We start from the raw sequence: 18,808 nt of genomic DNA, 5'->3' as shown, positions 1-18,808 counted from the left end.
GCATGTCAAAGATTAACCTCTGGATGAAGTCTGTTTCCATTGTACAGATCCTGTTTTAACCAAAATACTAACGTTATCCCCCTCTCTCAATCAAACAGACCATAACTGGCAGCTAATATAATGGATGAAATTCAGTTAATATAGTATTTCAATAGGTACAAAAGATCACCTCATTTAAACGATTTTATTCTTTTCAGATTTTTATACTGCGCTCATCACCATGGTATCTGACCTTTCCTAAGGCATGCCCTCTCCATTTTGCAGATGATCAGCTTTGCAGTGTATATAGAACACAGCACACATGCACACACACACACGAAGATACACTGTATAAGAAGTAAAGCTCTTTCTGTTGTCCTGGAAATACTATGCAGCAACAAAGGGTACATGTTTCATTAATACCGGCTCTCCTCATAAAAGAGGAATATTCCCCCAGTTACCATCCTTTACCTTTAAGACCCAGTTACCAATGACAAACTCAATTTCCCTTCTTTCAGTCTTCAGCCTTTAATTTTAAGAACTACTAAACATGACAAGTTTTTCTTAACTGCAACACTTCTGCTGCTTGTGAAGATTCAAAATAATTCAACCCTGACCTGCTGAACTTGCAATATCAAATGTCCATTTAATTTCCAATATTTAATTGTCAGATGCCAGTCACTATTGCTACTAAATTATTTACTGATTCCATTTGAGCTAAAGTTCAGTCAAAGACCAGGTCAACATTACAGACTTCTGCCAGCATAGCTATGTCAGTCAGATGTGTCAATTCCTGACCTGATGGCACAGCTCTGTCCAACCCCTTAATTTAGACAGTTCTACTGGCAAAACTGTGCTTTTACCAGTATAGTCTGTTTTGTTCAAGTGGGGCAGTTTTACTATACCAGTACAAAGTGCAGCTTTGCTAGTATCGCTGTGCTCATGCTAGGAGCACCTTGCCAGTAGACTAAGTATACCAGTATTCCTATACCAGTAAAACGCTCCTAATGTAGAGATAGCCTTCATATATTTCCAATACAATTGCTCAATTACTGAACCAAAATGTAAGGGAAAAAATGCAATCACTAGCTTAATTCCTGATGAACAATGCTGGTTGTAATGCATAGATATATTTTGCAGCCATTTCTCTAATACAGTGGTGTCCAATCTTTTCAGCCTGATTTAAAAAATGACATGGAACCATAATCCATACTTTGGGGCAGATCCTCTGCCCTGTTCTACTCCCCTTTGTTCCATTGAGGTGACACAAAAGGAGCAGAAACCATCTGCAAACCCCATGTCGGGGACACCCAGGGCATAAAGGGGTCTCCAATCAGGCACAGAGCCAGCATAGCCATACCCTACACCTCTCTTCCCACAGCCCCTGGCATGGAGATATCTTGGGGCAGGCTGGGGGAGATGGCAAGAGTACATTGTATTCTGGCTATCCTCAGATGGCATATAATCTCTTATATCTGTGAGCATGCGAGATGCATATGTGCATACATGTGTTATTTAATTTTCTGAAACATTTTTAAAACCAGGTTCATTCCTACCTGCAAGTAAACGAGAAACTGGGAGATGAATGCTAACTTTTTCCTGAGAAACACAGTATCTGATGGTCTCAACAGAATGTCCACATATACTGAGAACGATAGGCTGTTCACCATCAGTAAAGCCACTGTGGCACTGCATCAGCACAGTCAAGCATTTCTTATAAGCTTCAATAAGTACTTTTTCCTACAAAAAAGATTGTGGTTTACAAACATCATGAAGAAAACAGCCCTTTCAAATGATGTACAGTCTATAAGATATGAAGTGTAAAAATACTTGCTCTGTATTTATTTTTTCTCAATGCAAAGTTTCTTTTACTTTTCTTAATATAATCTTACTATTTTAAAATTAAACATTTCCTTATTAGCACAGAAGGTCAGTGGTTCCTCTCTTTCCCAAGTGCTGTTCACTCATTAAAGAGGACACAAATCACCAAGCTAAGTCCGATTAAATAGTAGTATGTATCAGAGTTTAACGTGTACTTGTCACTATATGAGCCTGCTAACAATGTGCATGATTATGGTGGGTTCTCAAGAATATTTACAGTTTAAAGTCAAATTTAATATTTGACTATTCTGGGCTCATATGTTCTAAAAGGAGCCCTCACCACATATGAAGTCCTACTCAGCAGGTCAATTTAAGGAGGGAATTGTCATCAGAGGGATTGCAGATCATTCTGTTAGAGTTCAGCAATCTGTTTTCCTCTCTGGATGGCATCAAGAGGGCATGGGACCTGATAACTCCTCTATTACAAAATTATTCCCCTCTTTCTTCTCCAGTAATGATATTCTTAAGGTATTGTGTCAATACAAACTTTTGGATGCTTAGCTGAATTCCAAAATGTTCACAGTGATCTCTTATGGCCATTCCAAGAAACACACGGGTTTTTTGTTAATTCAAGCCTTAAATAGATTTAATCCATCACAGATTAAAAATACTGCTTCTGGACAAAATAAATCTGTGCAGGTATGTATGTTTGTTCTATTGCTGTTAATTAGATATTCATCTACCTACATCTCCCTTCATATATAAAAGCAGAAACAGCTTACATCTAAAGCACACCAATCCTGCATCATTGAAATAACATGTGTTAATTTCATCTGTAAAGTAAATGCTGCTTCCCATTCTGGTTCCATTTCGATATGTTGTCCTACTTGACGAGTTATTGGATCCATACCCTAAAAACCACAAAGAATCATACAGATTAACTGTTATTGAAACCCCCTACTGGTGCTAACATAAGACTAAGTGAGTAATGACTTATATAGTTTAAACTTTCTGCTCATATCACAAAAGTATAGAAAAAACCTGGAGAGAAATCAAAGAGACAAATTTAATCCTATTTTTGATTTAGGAAGCATCTTGAATTGAAGACTGAGTCATGAATTCTCTCTACACAGGTCTTTAATCAAAAGACAAAACTTTAAAAAGGAAAAACCTCTAAATGCAGTTTGTTAAAGATGTTTCTAGGGATTTTTATTAAGTTTGTGGATCAGAAAAATTTAAAATCCAAAAGGACATTCAAGTGTGGTTATGATTATGATGGAATGCCCTCAGCAAAAATGAATTTATTAAAAAGGATGAACAAAAGCTAAAGTTTTCTGAGAGAAGCATACTATCCAGTCACTGAGCACTGAAGAATGAGTGTTGTTTGGTCAGGCCTTTTTGCACTACTAGTAGCTTGTCCTTATAAAAGCATCATTAGTCTCAAAATAGTTAAAGTCAGTATAACATGTAATGTATTAAAGGATCAAAAAACATTACAGTAGAGGATACCATCGTGTGTGTATATTCATAAAGTTCCCTGGCACAAGGGCTTGGTTTCCCAATATGTTTGTACAGAGCTGAGTACACTTGGTAATGCTCAAGTAGCAAATATCTGTCACACTCACATATAGTAAAAGCTAGTTAAGACAGGGCAGTCTGACTTTGCTCACACATTTAAATGTGCACTGCCTCATTGTGTTATAGCATCAAATATATAAACTGGCACCCTTATTTTGATTCTCCCCCTTCTTTTCTCCCTCCCCCTCATACACAAAATGAAGTTAACGGATCCTTTACATACACAAAGTTTAGGAACATTTGTTGTGATTCTAACAGCGGTGTAATTCAACCAAACTGCACTGAAGTCAACAGATAAAGGAAATTATATTAATTTCCTGAGGATTACAAGTACTATGAAGTAACAATTTTACTAATGAAAAACAAAATGTGTTCTACATCTGACAATACTCATTTTACTAAGACAGAAAATTTATGGTGCTTTTTAAAAAAATTCACAGATTCACATACCTGCATACACTTTAGTAACTCTAAGAAGGCATCAAACCCCTCTAAAAACTTTTGCCTCAAGTCATTTGTCCAATCAGCTGGCTTGCTTATCAACACAAACCTGAATATAGTAGAAACAAATTTGTAAGTTAGTTTTAATGATTTTTTGAAGTACTCATTAATTTGATTAGTATTGAGATACTTACTTGAGATCCAAAATAAGGCTCTGAACCCGCCTGAATTTGAAAACTTGAAGGGCACTATATCGTTCAAACTGAAACCTGCCCTGGATGTCACGGTGCCTTAAGTGGTCCATAAAAGTTTTGATGATCGTGGTCATAAGATTTTCTTCTGTTATCAGCATTCGAGCCTATGCCAAAGTACATTAAAGTTTGTTGCAATCAACAGACATTACTGACAGGAGAAAGAGGCTAAATTAATATTGCATTTTACCAGTAAAATCTATGCCTTTTCAGCCAAACCATTTATATTGCTGGTGTTCCTCTATATTTTAACATTACTTTAAAATGGTGTTCATAGGAGAAAATAAAAATCCATCTGCAAAACTATCTACTGCTTACCCCCTGCCTATCATGCTGACCAATACTGTCACATTTCTTTGTCCTCTCCCATTTGTCTGAATCCACCTGTTGCCTCTTGTCTTGTACTTAGATTGTAAGGTGTGATGGGGGTAAGGGTCATCTTTTTGTTCTGGGTTTGTAAGTACCAGGCACAATGGGGTCCTGGTGCAGAATTGGGACTTCTAGTCACTATAGTAAGAAAATAAATACCTCAAAAGATTTTCTACGATATTGCCAAAAAAAAATTATTTATTTATTTGGTTATGAATGCTGAGGCTGCAAACAAAAGACCAGAAAGATATTCCTGCTTCCTCGTCACGGCTGTTTACTGGGTAAACTTTTCAGCACCTAGTCATTGATTAAGGGGTTTAAGTGCCATGGACTTTCAATGGAACTTAGGCTCCTACATCACAGAGGCCCTTTTGAAAACTTTGCCCACTACTTTTTTTTTTTTTTAGGACTTTCCATTCTTTAATTTAATTCACCAGTTTAAACATGTTTTTAAGTGCCCTGATAATTTACTACACTATACACAAAAAAAGCACTAAGTGATAAAAACTTAAATCAAAAATGCAGTCTAATTTAAGTGTGTGGTCATCTTGAAAGATTGGTCCCTAATTCAGCAAGGTAATTAGAAATATGTCTAACTTTAAGTATATGAGCAATCCTGCGGAATCCAAAATGATTATTCATGTGCTTAAAAGTCAGGCACATGCTTGTACCTTGTTGGATCAAGGCCATATGAAAGTACATGATTATATTGCATATACAATCAAGTGACTGTTGTACAAGAGCAATTTTTAATAGGATTAATAGTTCAGTTAAGCCAATACATAATGGCCTTAGCTGGGGAAACGTGCTAGCAAAGAACCTGGAAATGAGACTGAGGTTTTTGACTCTAATCTAATTGATCTTATTTTTTAAAATATTACCTTTATACTTCAAAAAAAAAATTTTTCTTTGTCTCGATTCTTATGACTACAACTCTCACCTCTTTCACACTTCCTTTTAAGCTTCTCTCTCTCTGATAAAATATATTTTTTTAAAAAGTTTTATGTTATTTTGGGAACATGCTTTGAATAATTTAAATAAAAATTATATGTTTTAAAGTATTTTACTAACATTACCTAGATAAGCCCCACCATACCAGCGCAAATGGTGGTGATACCATCTTACAGAAAAACAAACTGAGTTTAAGTGGTATGCCCTAGCACACAGGGCAAGTCAGTGACAGAGCTAGGAAGAGAACCCTGACTTCCTGAATCAAGAGGTAAGAATTACCAGCTGACACCTCCAGCACCTAGCAAACTGTTAAAAACAAATCACAATTTAGAACAGTTATCCTGAAATCAGTTCTTTAGACGCCATGATTTCCATACAGTCTCAGAAATTTAGATCTACCTTTAAGTTGATTCCACTTGGAAAACTTCCAACAGCATTCTTTTTAGAAACATTCTATGTAAGTCAGATTTTCTTTAATTTCCAAAGACGTCTTCATGAAGATAGAATCTCTGTTGAGTTCACCTACTCTTTTTAAGTATTCTTCACTTTAAAAAATAATTTATGATATACAGACAGACATGTTTGTGTTAGGAAAAAAGTTTTCAAAATTCTGCAAAAGGCAGTAGTTGATTTTTAATAGAAAATTTATTGTAACAGGTTGGTCTGTCCATTTAAGTTAAAAAGGAGTGTTCTCAGTTCACAGTCAAGGGGAACTAAGAGTCAGGAGAGACCTGCAAAGAGGTTCTCCTGTGGTAGAACCAGGATGGTGGTGGGCTGGAGAAGCCTATCAGGATTCAATCACAGACCGAAGATGCTGTGGAGACCCTGCCCTAAGAGAAGAAAGTTTAAACCCAGGTCTTCCCAGAGAAGCCCAGAGGATGGAGTGAGATTTTCTGATGTCCTCAGGCATAGAGAGAACTGTGGAGCTGAGAGAAAGATAGCCTGAAGGAAGGATAAATTGGAAGCCCCAAGGAAAGAAGAATTTGAACCTAGAAGGGCCAAGGGACCTGCAGATTTATTCTGTGAGGATTTAATAAATCAGACCCCAAGACAGGGAACCTTATGTGAACATTCCTGTCTGCGTATGGGTAGAATGGAGAATCAAGAAGAGAACTGAGGTATGGTAGCTGCAGTGCCACACCATGGAGCAGTGTGCTCTGTAACCACACCCTACAACACCTAGCATGCATATTTGGCATAGTCAGAAGTTAAAATTACTGTATTTATTAAGTGGTAATCTCTCTCTATATATATATTCATTAATGGAAAAAAATTAAGAGATGTGTCCAAAACAAAAGAATAGGTCTATATACCCATGTACTGTGGGAAGTTCTGATACAGATTCAAAATTTAGCAGCATAGGTCCAACTCCACTTAGTAAACTGTACCTATATTTATAAACTACTAATCAGTTTTCATAAAGCCAGCAGCACATTGATTTGCACAGTAGTACTACAAACGTTCAGAGAAATCTAGCAGTCTATAAACTCAAGATCTTAGTGCAGCTCCTAACAAAAAAAGGAGTTTCTTTTTTTAGTCTTTCGTACTTACAAGTGAAGGCACTGTGAATATCTGTACCGAGAGGTCAGCAATTGAGAACTCTCTCTCGTGGTCATCTTTCACATAATCACTCTGCAATCGCTCATAGTTCTATTAAGAAGAAGGAGGCAAAAAAAGGCAAGGAGTGCCAACTATCAGTTTTTTAAAAAGGCAAGCACTACTCACCAGAGTAGGTACAGTGAAGAGTTGGACAGATAGAACAGTCACCGACACTGCCCGCTCGTGATCATCCTCCATAAAATCTCTCTGCAACTGCCGGTAATTCTAAACAACAAGGGGGAAATTCACCTCTAATCCATACTGACCTGATGTTTGCTTTAAATTCAATGTCTGCACCGGGGATATTCAACACTATGATAGACAGTGGTACTGAGCCATCATTAAGAGGAAACCTTGCAGAGTGGGATGACAATTAACCAGCTATGTGTAACCCAAACACATTCTGGGTGTGGTGTTCTGTCCCATCTAGTGGCACTGAGACCACAGAGAGAAAGAGATGATAAGTCTGCTCTACTGCCTTTGCTAACAGTCTGTCAGCATTACACATGCATAAAAATCTACTCACCCATTCTAATTATCACTATGAAGACTAATAATATTTTACTTACTAATTAAAAATAAGTTATTTGTTTGAGGCAAGAGTGAGCAGAATCTCTGAAAGCTGATTAAAAGCATCTCAAAAATTAGTTATTGCAAGAAATAATATTAAGTGTAGTTGACTTTCAGAGGTCACTTATGGGTAGCACGACCAACAATGGTTAATGACTGGTTCTCAAGTAATGGGACCCTAGATGGTTGGTTTGGAAGGATACAACATCAGAGGTGATGGATTCTGTGTTAGAGATGATCTAACAACTGCATTAGATTGGGAACCCAAAAGACCTATTTTCTTGACGAGTGGTAAGGTACTATGATAACTAAGTTTCTGAACACAGAAGGAAATCAATAGAAGTTCTCATTTAAAGAGTTTCACCTATCAAAAAAACAAAAAACAAACAATCCCAACCAATATTACCTAACTGGGTATCATTGGTTTTGTATGTTCTACTTGAAACTGTTTTCTAGGCTATATTTTGAAGCGTTTTCCATTCATCATAAGAAAGTTACTTACTCTTGCAAACCGGATAGCAAAAAGTTTCTTGTATTTCAAATCCATAAGTAGACTGCTCATGAATAACTGATGGTACATGCTTCTAGCTCCTGTTAAGAAAAGTTACATATTATTTTGCCATTATTGACTGTCATATTATTATAGAAGCAACTGTAATGGTAGCCTCGTAAAGAAAGAAGAAATTCTGCCCTCTAATCCAGAGGGAAGAGTGCTTTGATAACATTTGGCAGTTGGTAGAAAATGGAGAGGAAAAGCTTCAGATCCCCCCCAAAAGTACTTTTCCTGTAGGGTTATTTCTTCTTCCCTACATTTTTCAGCACCATTAAGGACAGAGTCAACTGTTGCAAGGAAATACAAAAAACAGTGAACTCAGGATTTGTCAGATAATAGTTCTGAACTAGCTCCTTCTTAGGTTATAAAATATATGTGTGTTATTTTTACTATTTCTCCACATACATTCTGCCACTAATTAAGTTAATAGTTTTTAAAAACAAAATCTTTATAGATCAGTTTTAAAACAAATACCAATAATTAAACACTTTAAATTGTTTAATGTGGAATTATTATAGATATTTGTTCCCCCCTGAAAATTGGCAAATAGTTCCAAAAGTTACAATAGAAATCTGAACTTTCATTCTACCGCCTGTTTACATGTGAGATTCTTCAATAACCAAAAAGACTCTGGAAAAGGGAAGGGGTGGTCAATTATCAGTGCCTCATAAGCTTCAAGAACACTGAAGTTTGCAGCCAAAAACAGAAAATTCTGAAGACAAGGAAAATACTGAACCACACAAAATACAAGTATTAGAAAATCAGGAAAAGTACAGGTAGGGTCATTCTTCCCATGCTACATGCAACCCTAACTCTTCCCATTTGCCTACTGGAACCATTAGAATGGGAATCAGTTTACAGTGTTATACATTTCCTCGACATTTGGAGGTCAGCAGAAGGATGAAAGAAAGCAGTATGGGAGAAACTTTATAGTGTACTTAAACCCCTGCTCTAATGAGTCCCTCACACAGTCTGCATCACATTATCCTTCATTTAGTTGAAGGGCTTGTCTACACTGCTCTGCAGTTTGGACCATAGGGATGTGAACAGTGCACAAAGCACTTCACTGTAACTCCCTCATGTGAGTGCTGCAGACACAATCTAAAAAGTTCCTAGTTCACATTAACATATAATCATCAGCCTCACTTCCTCTGTGGGGTGGGTCAGTGCCATTATCTCCATTTTGCAGGTGGGGAAACTGAGGCAAAGAAGGGTAAAGCCACTTGACCAAGGACTAGGGGCAGCTCTAGGCACCAGCTAAACAAGGTGCCTAGGACGGCAAAATATATGGGGCGGCACTCTCCCAAGGGCAGTGGCCACCCCCCACCCCTCAGGCGGGAGCCTGTAGCACGGCCGTGCCCCAGCTGCAGAGGACAGGCCGCTCCTCCTCAGCTTGTCCCTGCCGCTACAAACCGAGGAGCAGCCCGTCCTCTGCAGCCGGGGCAGGGCCACGCTACCGGCTTGCCCCCGGGAGGGTGGGGGGTGGCCGCTGACCGTGGGAGAGCAGCAGGAACCGGTAGCGAGGCCCTTCCCCAGCTGCAGAGGATGGGCCGCTCCTCCTCGGCTTGTCCCCGCCGCTCTCTCACAGTCAGCAGCCACTCCCCAGGCGGGAGCCGGTAATGCGGCCCTGCTCTGGCTGCAGAGGACGGGAGGAACATGGCACCCGGGCGGGCTGCTCCTCCTCCTCCCCTCTGCGCCACCTCCTGCCAGGAGAGAGGAGAGGGGAGCAGAGCGGCAGCCCAGGCTGAGCCCAGCTCATGCCAGGGCCAACGCGAAGCGCATCGACAGGCTGATTCTACTTGGCGATTTTAACGCGAGAGTAGGATCCGATCACTCTGCCTGGGATGGCGTCATTGGAAAAAATGGAATCGGCAAATGCAACAGCAATGGCCTACTACTATTGAAGACATGTGCGACTCATGATCTGATCATCACCAATACCATCTTCCGCCTGCCCACTCGCAAAAAGACGTCCTGGATGCACCCACGTTCCAAGCACTGGCATCTCATTGATTATGTCATCGTGCGGAGGAAAGACAGACAGGATGTAAGCGTGACTAAGGCCATGCCGAGTGCTGACTGTTGGACTGATCATAGACTTATCTCTAAATTAAGCCTTCACATCAAGCCAAAGAGACGTCCGCAGGGAAATAAAGCTGTGATGAAAAAGATCAACGTCAGTAAACTGAGGAACCCCAACACAGCAGCTTCACTAGTAGAAGATCTCGACAACCAACTCTCAGAGCTGCAATTAGAGGAAAACGCTGGGAGGAACTGGGAACGCTTCTGAAATATTGTGCACTTTTCTGCACTAAAGGTTCTTGGACCCTCACACAGGAAACAGCAGGACTGTGGTTTGATGAAAACGACGAAGAGATCAAGGCTTTACTTGCTGAAAAGCACCGCCTTCACCGTGCTCATCAGAACGACCCGTCGTCAACAGCTAAGAAAAATGCCTTCAACAACATTCGCAGGACCGTACAGAGCAAGCTTCGTAAGATGCAGGACTCCTGGTTGAGTGCCAAAGCAGATGAAATCCAGAAGTTTGCTGATAGAAACGATGCCAAACGGTTCTACAAAGCCCTTAGATCCTTGAACGGACCTCGGCCTTCAGGGAGTTCCCCTCTACTGGACTTAGATGGCGTAACTCTCATTACTGAGAAGACTCTGATTTTACAGCGTTGGGCTGAGCATTTCCAATCTGTACTGAACCGCCCATCTTCCATCAATAATAAGGCGATTGACAGAATGCCCCAGGCGGATATTAATTACAGCCTGGACGTTACACCATCAGAGACTGAAACCCTACAGGCCATCAGTCAGCTGTCTAGTGGCAAGGCCTCAGGATCTGATGCGATTCCAGCGGAAATCTATAAGGATGGTGGTGCAATGCTTGTTGACAAACTCACTCAGCTGTTCCAGTCCTTCTGGAATCAAGGGTCCATTCCTCAGGAATTGAAAGATGCGTCCATCGTACACCTCTACAAGAGGAAAGGAAATCGAAAAGTCTGTGATAATCATAGAGGAATATCACTGCTTTCTAGCGCAAGTAAGATCCTTGCACGAGTGTTGCTGAATCCCCTGATTGACCACCTGGAACAGGGTTTACTACCCGAGACACAGTGCGGCTTCCGCAAAGAGCGTGGCACTGTGGACATGATCTTCGCAGTTCGACAGCTCCAAGAGAAGTGTCAAGAGCAGAACCGTGAACTGTATACCATCTTCGTGGATCTTACCAAGGCTTTTGACACTGTCAGTCGCGAAGGTCTGTGGCGCATCATGTCGAAGTTTGGGTGCCCTGACAGATTCATCCTGATGGCACGTCAGTTCCACGACGGCATGACGGCTCGTGTTCTGGACGACGGAGAAGCTTCAGAGGCCTTTCCCGTCACAAACGGCGTCAAGCAAGGGTGTGTGTTGGCACCGACCCTGTTCAGCATAATGTTTTCAGCTATGCTGTCAGACGCCTTTCAGAACAGTTCCTTGGGAATCAGCCTGAGATACAGGACTGATGGGAAACTGGTCAACCTGCGAAGACTCCAGGCTGTCACCAAAATAAAGGAGACTGTGCTAAGAGACCTTCTTTTTGCTGACGACTGTGCCCTGAATGCTGGATCAGAGCAGGAAATGCAAGCTAGCATGGATAACTTCGGCCTCCTCATCAACATAAAGAAAACCAAAGTGATGCACCAGCCAGCTCCGAAAGCCCAACACCAAGAGCCCACCATCATAGTGAAGGGACAAAAGCTGCAAGCAGTGGACCAATTTACATACCTTGACAGCACCCTTTCTCGCGCAGTGACAATTGACATCGAGGTCAACTGCAGAATTACTAAGGCAAGTTCTGCATTTGGCAGACTGTTGACCAACGTGTGGGACCACCGTGGAATAAGCCTTGCTACAAAGCTTAAAATCTACCGAGCAGTAGTGCTAACTACCCTGATGTATGCCAGTGAGACTTGGACTGTATACAGGAGGCACACTAGGCAACTGAACCACTTCCACATGACTTGCCTCCGCAGACTTCTGAGGATCCGGTGGCAGGATAAGGTGCCAGATACAGAAGTCCTCTCCAGAGCAGGTCAATTTCTACTCTGCTTATGAAAGCCCAGACACGCTGGGCAGGCCATGTTGTAAGGATGCCAGATCACCGCATCCCCAAACAGCTCTTTTATGGTGAGCTGTCTCAAGGAAAGCGATCGCACGGGGGACAAAAGAAGTGATACAAAGACATGCTGAAAGCCTCTCTGAAGTCCCTGGATATTGACATCACCTCCTGGGAAACCCTGGCACAAGACCGATCGACATGGCGTACGCTGATCCATCAAGGCTGCCAGACATCTGAAGCCAGAAGGATAACTATAGCACAAGAGAAGTGAGCACTCTGTAAAGCCAGAGCTGTAAATCTAGTAACAGTGGTGCCCACACATGTCTGCCCAACATGCGGCAGAACATTTCGTGCCCATATTGGCCTTATCAGCCACCTGCGGATGCACTGTGGACAGCTCACAACCTGCTAGATGTCAAGGTCTTCTTCGAAAACGATGGACGAACATCATCAGATATTTGGCAAGGGGCTACAGCCTGAGCATTTGGACCCTCCCACCTCACAGTGTCCTAGAGCACCAATGTCTACCTTGCAATTAGACAGCCTCTTACCCTGAGTCAGCTGCCACAGGCCAGCTGTAGGTTTTTAATTAAAGTGTAAACATACACTGAGTGCCTAGGGAGATGTCTGCCAATCCCTTCTACTACTCCTCAGACCAACGTTGTGCACAGAGCACAGTGAGGGTACCTGGAAACATCAATACCACGTAGATCTGGAGTTGTGGAGGCATCAAGAAAGTGGCATGTGTTTGGGATTGGTAATGTTCTGTTATATTTCCATTCATGGCTATGGGGCAAACTATGTATTTCCTGGTTTTCTAATGTTTGTTTCAAATGTCATTTTAAAAACAGGTCATTTTGGAGGGGTGAGGAGGGGCTGTATCTCAGGATGTCCTAGACCAAAGGACTCAAAATTTGCATCAGATTCTACCACACTCCCTGAACTGACAATTTTCAGGCCAATCATATTAAACCTATGGATTTTAAAGCACTCTGGAATAGCAGCACAGGAGACTTACAGGTGTGTGAACTGCTGCAGTCATTTCCATAGGGTGTTCTCGGCTCAATGGGTTTGAATGCAGCCTGAAACAATAGCTCTGCATCTGTCTGTCTTTATACAGAACCAGCAAATTTTAAACATTAGACCATTTTGGAGGAATGTGCCTCTGTATCAGAACCCCAAAGGACTGCATATTTGTGCTACTGTCTCTACTCTGGGCCTTCAACTGGCATAGCAATTTTCAGGTCAATATGTACACACATGTAAATTTTACAACCCTAGAAGTCTGTTCTAAACAGAAAGCTCTACTTCACCTTGAATATAGTGCTGAAAGGGCCATCCCATAATTTCACAATTCAGCACAATCCAAATTTGGGATGAGGTAAAACACAGTATATCTGTAAACAGGCAATTGCATCTATAATGGATGGCAATAAAAGCTGCCTAAAACATGAACAGATACAACAAAATAAAGTGGTCACTAAAGTGCTTTCTACTGGCACATACAAAGTTATTTTCTTTAAAAAGAAAAAAAAGTGGGGGACAACTCACCTTTCCACAGTTTAGAATCAGACAGCATTAGTTTATCAACAAGAGAAGAATTTTCACCATCTGGTCCCTCCTGTAAACCAACCTGACACAATATTCGACGAAGGCCATCTTAACAAAAACAAATCACGGAATAAATATACAAAAAACGTAGTTAACATTAAAAAGTTACTTTTAAACATGTATGTAGCATAATGGAAGTTTACATAATATACTGAGTGTACATCTTTATATATATATTTTAATCTCACCAAGCAAAAATAATCGAGGCCTGAAATATAGCGTCCACTTTCTTTTGCTTTTGAACTGTCCTCTCATAAGAAGAAACTAAATAAGAGCTTATTCTGGGGGAAGGGGAGAGCCAGGGCAGGCGCATACCTATTATAAACTGCTCATGGGCACACTCAAAGTGAATTAGGCAGAGGATTAAAGGCCTGTTGGAGCAGTGGACATAAAATCACTGGTTCCTACTTCCCAGGTGTTTTAGTCAGTGGCTTTCTAATCTACAGGAACCAATTGACCATATCCTCCTTGTTCACCTGGTCCAGCCATGATTCTATTTCTCCACTCCTGTACAAGGAGGTTAGTGTGCTTTCAGCAGGATGAGCAGAAGACTCCAGTGTCTGGCCTCCCATGCAGCAAAACTATTGCATTTCTGCCTACAGATGGCTGCACTGGAAATTAGGAGGGGCATTTATTTTTCTCTTTAATAAAATATCCAGTTACATTGAAAGACTACCAAACTAAGGATGGGATTTTTCAATGTGCATAAATTCCGCTATTAAAAAAATCCCATCCTAAATTTATGTACTTCTGCCCCTAGATACCAAGATAATAAATCTGTATCTGAGCAGAGACCTGACTAAATCTCCTGACTCCTTATCCCAGGCTTAATGAGCATACATTTTTCCTCTCTTGAGGAAGTTAACTAGTAAAAGCAAATTGTTTCAAGAACTGTTTGCATATAAACTGTTATTATGACAAGTTATGAGCCAAAATATTTGAAGTCAGGTGTCTAAAATTAGGTTCCTTAAGCCATTTAGACAGATGAATTATTCATTTTCAGAAACTCTGAGCACTCTCAAATCCCAGTGAAATCAAGGGCTCAGCACCTTTGAGAAAAAAAAATCAGTCCATCTTGATTTAGCTCCATAAACTTAGTTCTAGGAGCCTAATTTTAAACACCCGGGTCTGAAAATGGTTGTGTTTTATCATGAAAGAGACCATTTGAAGTGATAAAAAGGAAGATGCAAAGGAAATTAGGTTCTTTATCAGTTCAATGGATGAAGAACATTACAAAAATGGCTACCTACACCATTTTAAACAAACTTTTTCACTTTGCATTTTTATACAATGCCTCACACCCAGCAGCTGATGAATAAATACACGTTAGAAATAGCTCCTGAAGACTACATGCTTCCAATGTTTCAAAACCTAGAGACGGACAAACCTATTAAGTCATCTAGTTTATCTTTGTGACAATACAGGACCATGCACTATAAATTTACCAATAGCTTCCACTTATTTTGTTGAGAGTTTATTCACAGGTTAACATATCTCACTATTGGAGAACTTAATGAATATAAAGAAAAACTCTTAATTTAATGCCATTAATTTTATGGCCTTCCCCTTTTATAATACTATATACATCCAAATTCTGGAATCTGCACCAATCCCATGCAACCAGGCTTGGCCCCACAAGTGGGGGTTTTGAGTAGAAAGCTTTAGACGTATATCGCCAAATGCCATTTTATTATAAATGGCTGAATTATAAAACAGAAAGTTTCTCTATGTATGTGAATGCACAGGATATAAACAAAACCCCGTTCTCCAAAAGATGTTTTCTAATAATGGATTTTCAAGGGGAAAAAAAAATCTAATAATCAATGTACAGGCAATTTTAGCAATGAGAACCAGCAAATTTTCCCTTTTACTTTACTGATGGGAAAGGGGAATTTTGAGGATTAAAACCTGGAAATTCAATTAATCTCTTATGGGAAAAAAGCTGCAATGGATATTTGCCAACAACAGAATCCCATGATTTATTTCCAAAAAGATTAGCCCCTAATCCTCCTCTTCTGTGGGTCTTTGGGAAGGACGGTAATTATGACACAATGTATGCTGTTGCTCACAACCTACTCAAAAAGCAACAGTTTAATACTGTTTCCAAACAAAAGAAACAAACTATCATCCTAAGATAAGAAGTTCCAAGGTTGAAGTTTATATTTCCGTTTGTGAATTGATCACACTGACAGCAATAATCACTACGCATGTACTTTCCCAAAGGAGAATTCTAAGACCTAGTCCTATTGATCAGTGAGCATGGAAAGAGCCCTGCAAATCTGCAGATATCCACTTTATATCTGTGGCCCATTTTTGCAGCTTGCGGATCTGATGTGGATACAAATTTTGTATCTACGCAGAGCTCTAAGCATGGAACCCAGTGGATGTGCAGAACTCTGTTAATTTAATAAGAGTTGTGCACAGGTCAGCAGCGCTAATGGATACAAATAGGGTTTTATTTTTTCCTGTCCCTACAGAATTTTGTTTTCAATGTTACATTTTTTTATATCTAGGGCAAACAGTTTGGGTTTGGATTTTAAAAAGGAGACTGTACCTTTTGTCCAAACCTGGTGAACAGTTGTAAAAGCCAAAACTCTTCTCTATTATCTTATTGCTAGAGGGAGTTCATCAGAAACAAATCTCAAAAATTCCCGCATTTAAAAAGCAACAACTGTCTCCTCCAAAAACACAAACATAAAAGTTTCCTAGATATTTCTTCTTTAAGCAACATATGAAATGTACTTCAAAGTAAAAAAAGTCTATGTAATTGAGGGAAAAAAGACAAGGGTGGCAGAAAGATACAAACAAACTCTGCAGTGAGAAGTCCATTCACAATAATTATTATTAAATCACAAACATGCTTTCCGCAACTATATCAAAAATAGTTTTTTTTAGAAAGGACAGGGATTAAATAATGGTATATTTTTAATGGAACTATTTTATTGCCCAAGTCATGTTGAGCAGTTGAGGATGGAATCAAAGGGATAACGTGGTCACTAAGAGACAAGGTTAGAGATTATCTGAGTGGTGGGCCCACAGGAACATTTCAGAAATATGAAACCTACTTAGATAGTAGAATCTTTAGGGCAATCTCCCCATTTGCTATTCAATATGTTGTTCCAGTTATGCTTCTATAACCACGTACATTTTGTAAAAAGGACTTTCCAGTCCTACATAAGGTTAATATGGGTCTCAGGAGACTGCTGCACAACATGATTTGCTTCAAATTCCTTTTAAAAATTTTACAGCAGGTTGACCAACATCCAACTAAAAGGAATAATGCTGACAGATTACACTTTTCCCTTTCTATGTCCTGTTGAAGGAGTTTGATTATGAAGGTTGTTCAGCACAATGATAATGGGAGGGGAGTGACCTTTTCATTTCATGTGCAGCTATAACAATCCCCCCCACTGTGGATGCACACTGAACTCCTAGCATTCCGTTTGTTCGTTCTTATATTGGGAAAGATGAGGAATAACAACTCCACCACACTGTCCAATAAAAGGTGACTAGATAGTTTATTTTCAAAAGGATAAGAAGAACTATATGTTTGCTAGTTTATTGTTGGTTTATTCAGGAGTTTGCATCCCATTATGTAAATACCAGAATAAGCTTTCAGCTTCATGCACTGACAAAGGCTTGACATGCACTTCACAAAATATGAAGGCCCACATCATTACTTCTAGATTGGTGGACAGAGTAGACCTTTATATGTGGCTCGCCTTCTGCCAGTGCAGAATTGGGGCTCAACCACCTCTGCCCACATTTCTCCCCTCCTTCCTTCAGACCTTGTGAAAGGTGCTCAGCGGATCTGAGGCTTGCACAAATTGATGGGCAGAATCTGGATGGGCCGGGAGCAGGAGGACAAAGGCCAAAGACGACCATTTTTAAATTTCTAACTCCCATTTCATAAGGTGACACCTCAGAGAGTACAATATTGCATTTCCGAGGTGCTTAAATCATTCAGCAAAGTAACTACAAGAGAACCATGTCTTATTTCCTACAATTAGAGTTCAGAAATTAGGATGCAAGCATATTATTCTCACCAGCAATGATACAATTTTTTTTTCCTTCTGAATCATAAAAAGGTTTAATTTAGTCACTTTGGGCACAAAACTGTAGGTACAATGTGGCATCTGCAATTATCTGACCCTCACTTTCACTCAAATGTTTACGTCACTTATATGCAGGTGCAATCTGGTACTTGAACTAAGCGGCTAGCACAATTAATTGCGCAACAAAATTGAGCCCAAAAAAGGATATACAGGTAATGCCAGGTTGAAAGTTTTCCCTGAAAATCAGAGTAAACATTCCTCAAAACTATATATCCCATTTGCCTCTCCATTAGTTCATACTCACAATAAACCCAGATATATAGCACGTGCAGTATATTACCAAACACATGCACTACCACTACCCAGTCAGAAAATTTTGATTTACGAATTTTATATATTAAATTATATGAAAATGAACTACATGTCCAATCATTCAAACTAATGTATAATTAGATATGGTAATGTATACATGATACCAAGCTGGGAGGGGTTGAAAGTGCTTTGGAAGATAAGATTAAAATTCAAAATTATCTGGACAAACTGGAGAAATGGGCTGAAGTTAATAGGATGAAATTCAGTAAGGACAAATGCAAAGTATTCCACTTAGGAAGGAAAAATCAGTTGCACATACAAAATGGGAAATGACTGTGAAGGAGAACTGCAGAAAGGGATCTAGGGTTGTAGTGGACCACAAGCTAAATATGAGTCGTCAGTGTAACACTGTTGCAAAAAAAAGCAAACATTCTGGGATGTATTAGCAGGAGTGTTCTTAGCAAGAGACGAGAAGTAATTCTTCTGTTCTACTCCATGCTGATTAGGCCTCAACTGGAGTATTGTGTCCAGTTCTGGTCGCCATATTTCAGGAAAGATGTGGACAAATTGGAGAGAGCCCAGAGAAGAGCAACAAAAATGATTAAAGGTC

General features: G+C 40.0%; 1 protein-coding gene across 7 annotated transcripts in view; it reads right to left on the bottom strand.

Annotated features, from left to right (window-relative positions):
- Nucleotides 1-18,808, bottom strand: part of UBR2 (ubiquitin protein ligase E3 component n-recognin 2) — a 121,450-nt gene that overhangs the window by 65,464 nt on the left and 37,178 nt on the right. For 6 of the 7 annotated variants that reach the window (XM_039530180.1, XM_039530184.1, XM_039530185.1 and 3 more), the window contains 7 exons: nucleotides 13,772-13,879; nucleotides 8,062-8,150; nucleotides 7,116-7,214; nucleotides 4,014-4,177; nucleotides 3,829-3,928; nucleotides 2,583-2,711; nucleotides 1,536-1,719 (listed from right to left, as the gene is read on the bottom strand). In XM_039530180.1, coding sequence (XP_039386114.1) covers nucleotides 1,536-1,719; nucleotides 2,583-2,711; nucleotides 3,829-3,928; nucleotides 4,014-4,177; nucleotides 7,116-7,214; nucleotides 8,062-8,150; nucleotides 13,772-13,879 — 873 coding nt within the window. Of the gene's footprint in view, nucleotides 1-1,535; nucleotides 1,720-2,582; nucleotides 2,712-3,828; nucleotides 3,929-4,013; nucleotides 4,178-6,941; nucleotides 7,041-7,115; nucleotides 7,215-8,061; nucleotides 8,151-13,771; nucleotides 13,880-18,808 lie in introns of all 7 variants that reach the window. The other variant, XM_039530182.1, reaches the window with a different exon arrangement.

Source organism: Mauremys reevesii, linkage group 3 (assembly GCF_016161935.1).
Source record: "Mauremys reevesii isolate NIE-2019 linkage group 3, ASM1616193v1, whole genome shotgun sequence".
Taxonomy (NCBI): domain Eukaryota; kingdom Metazoa; phylum Chordata; order Testudines; family Geoemydidae; genus Mauremys; species Mauremys reevesii.
Note: the sequence above shows the minus strand (reverse complement) of the source record. Positions and strands in the feature narration are given on the sequence as shown.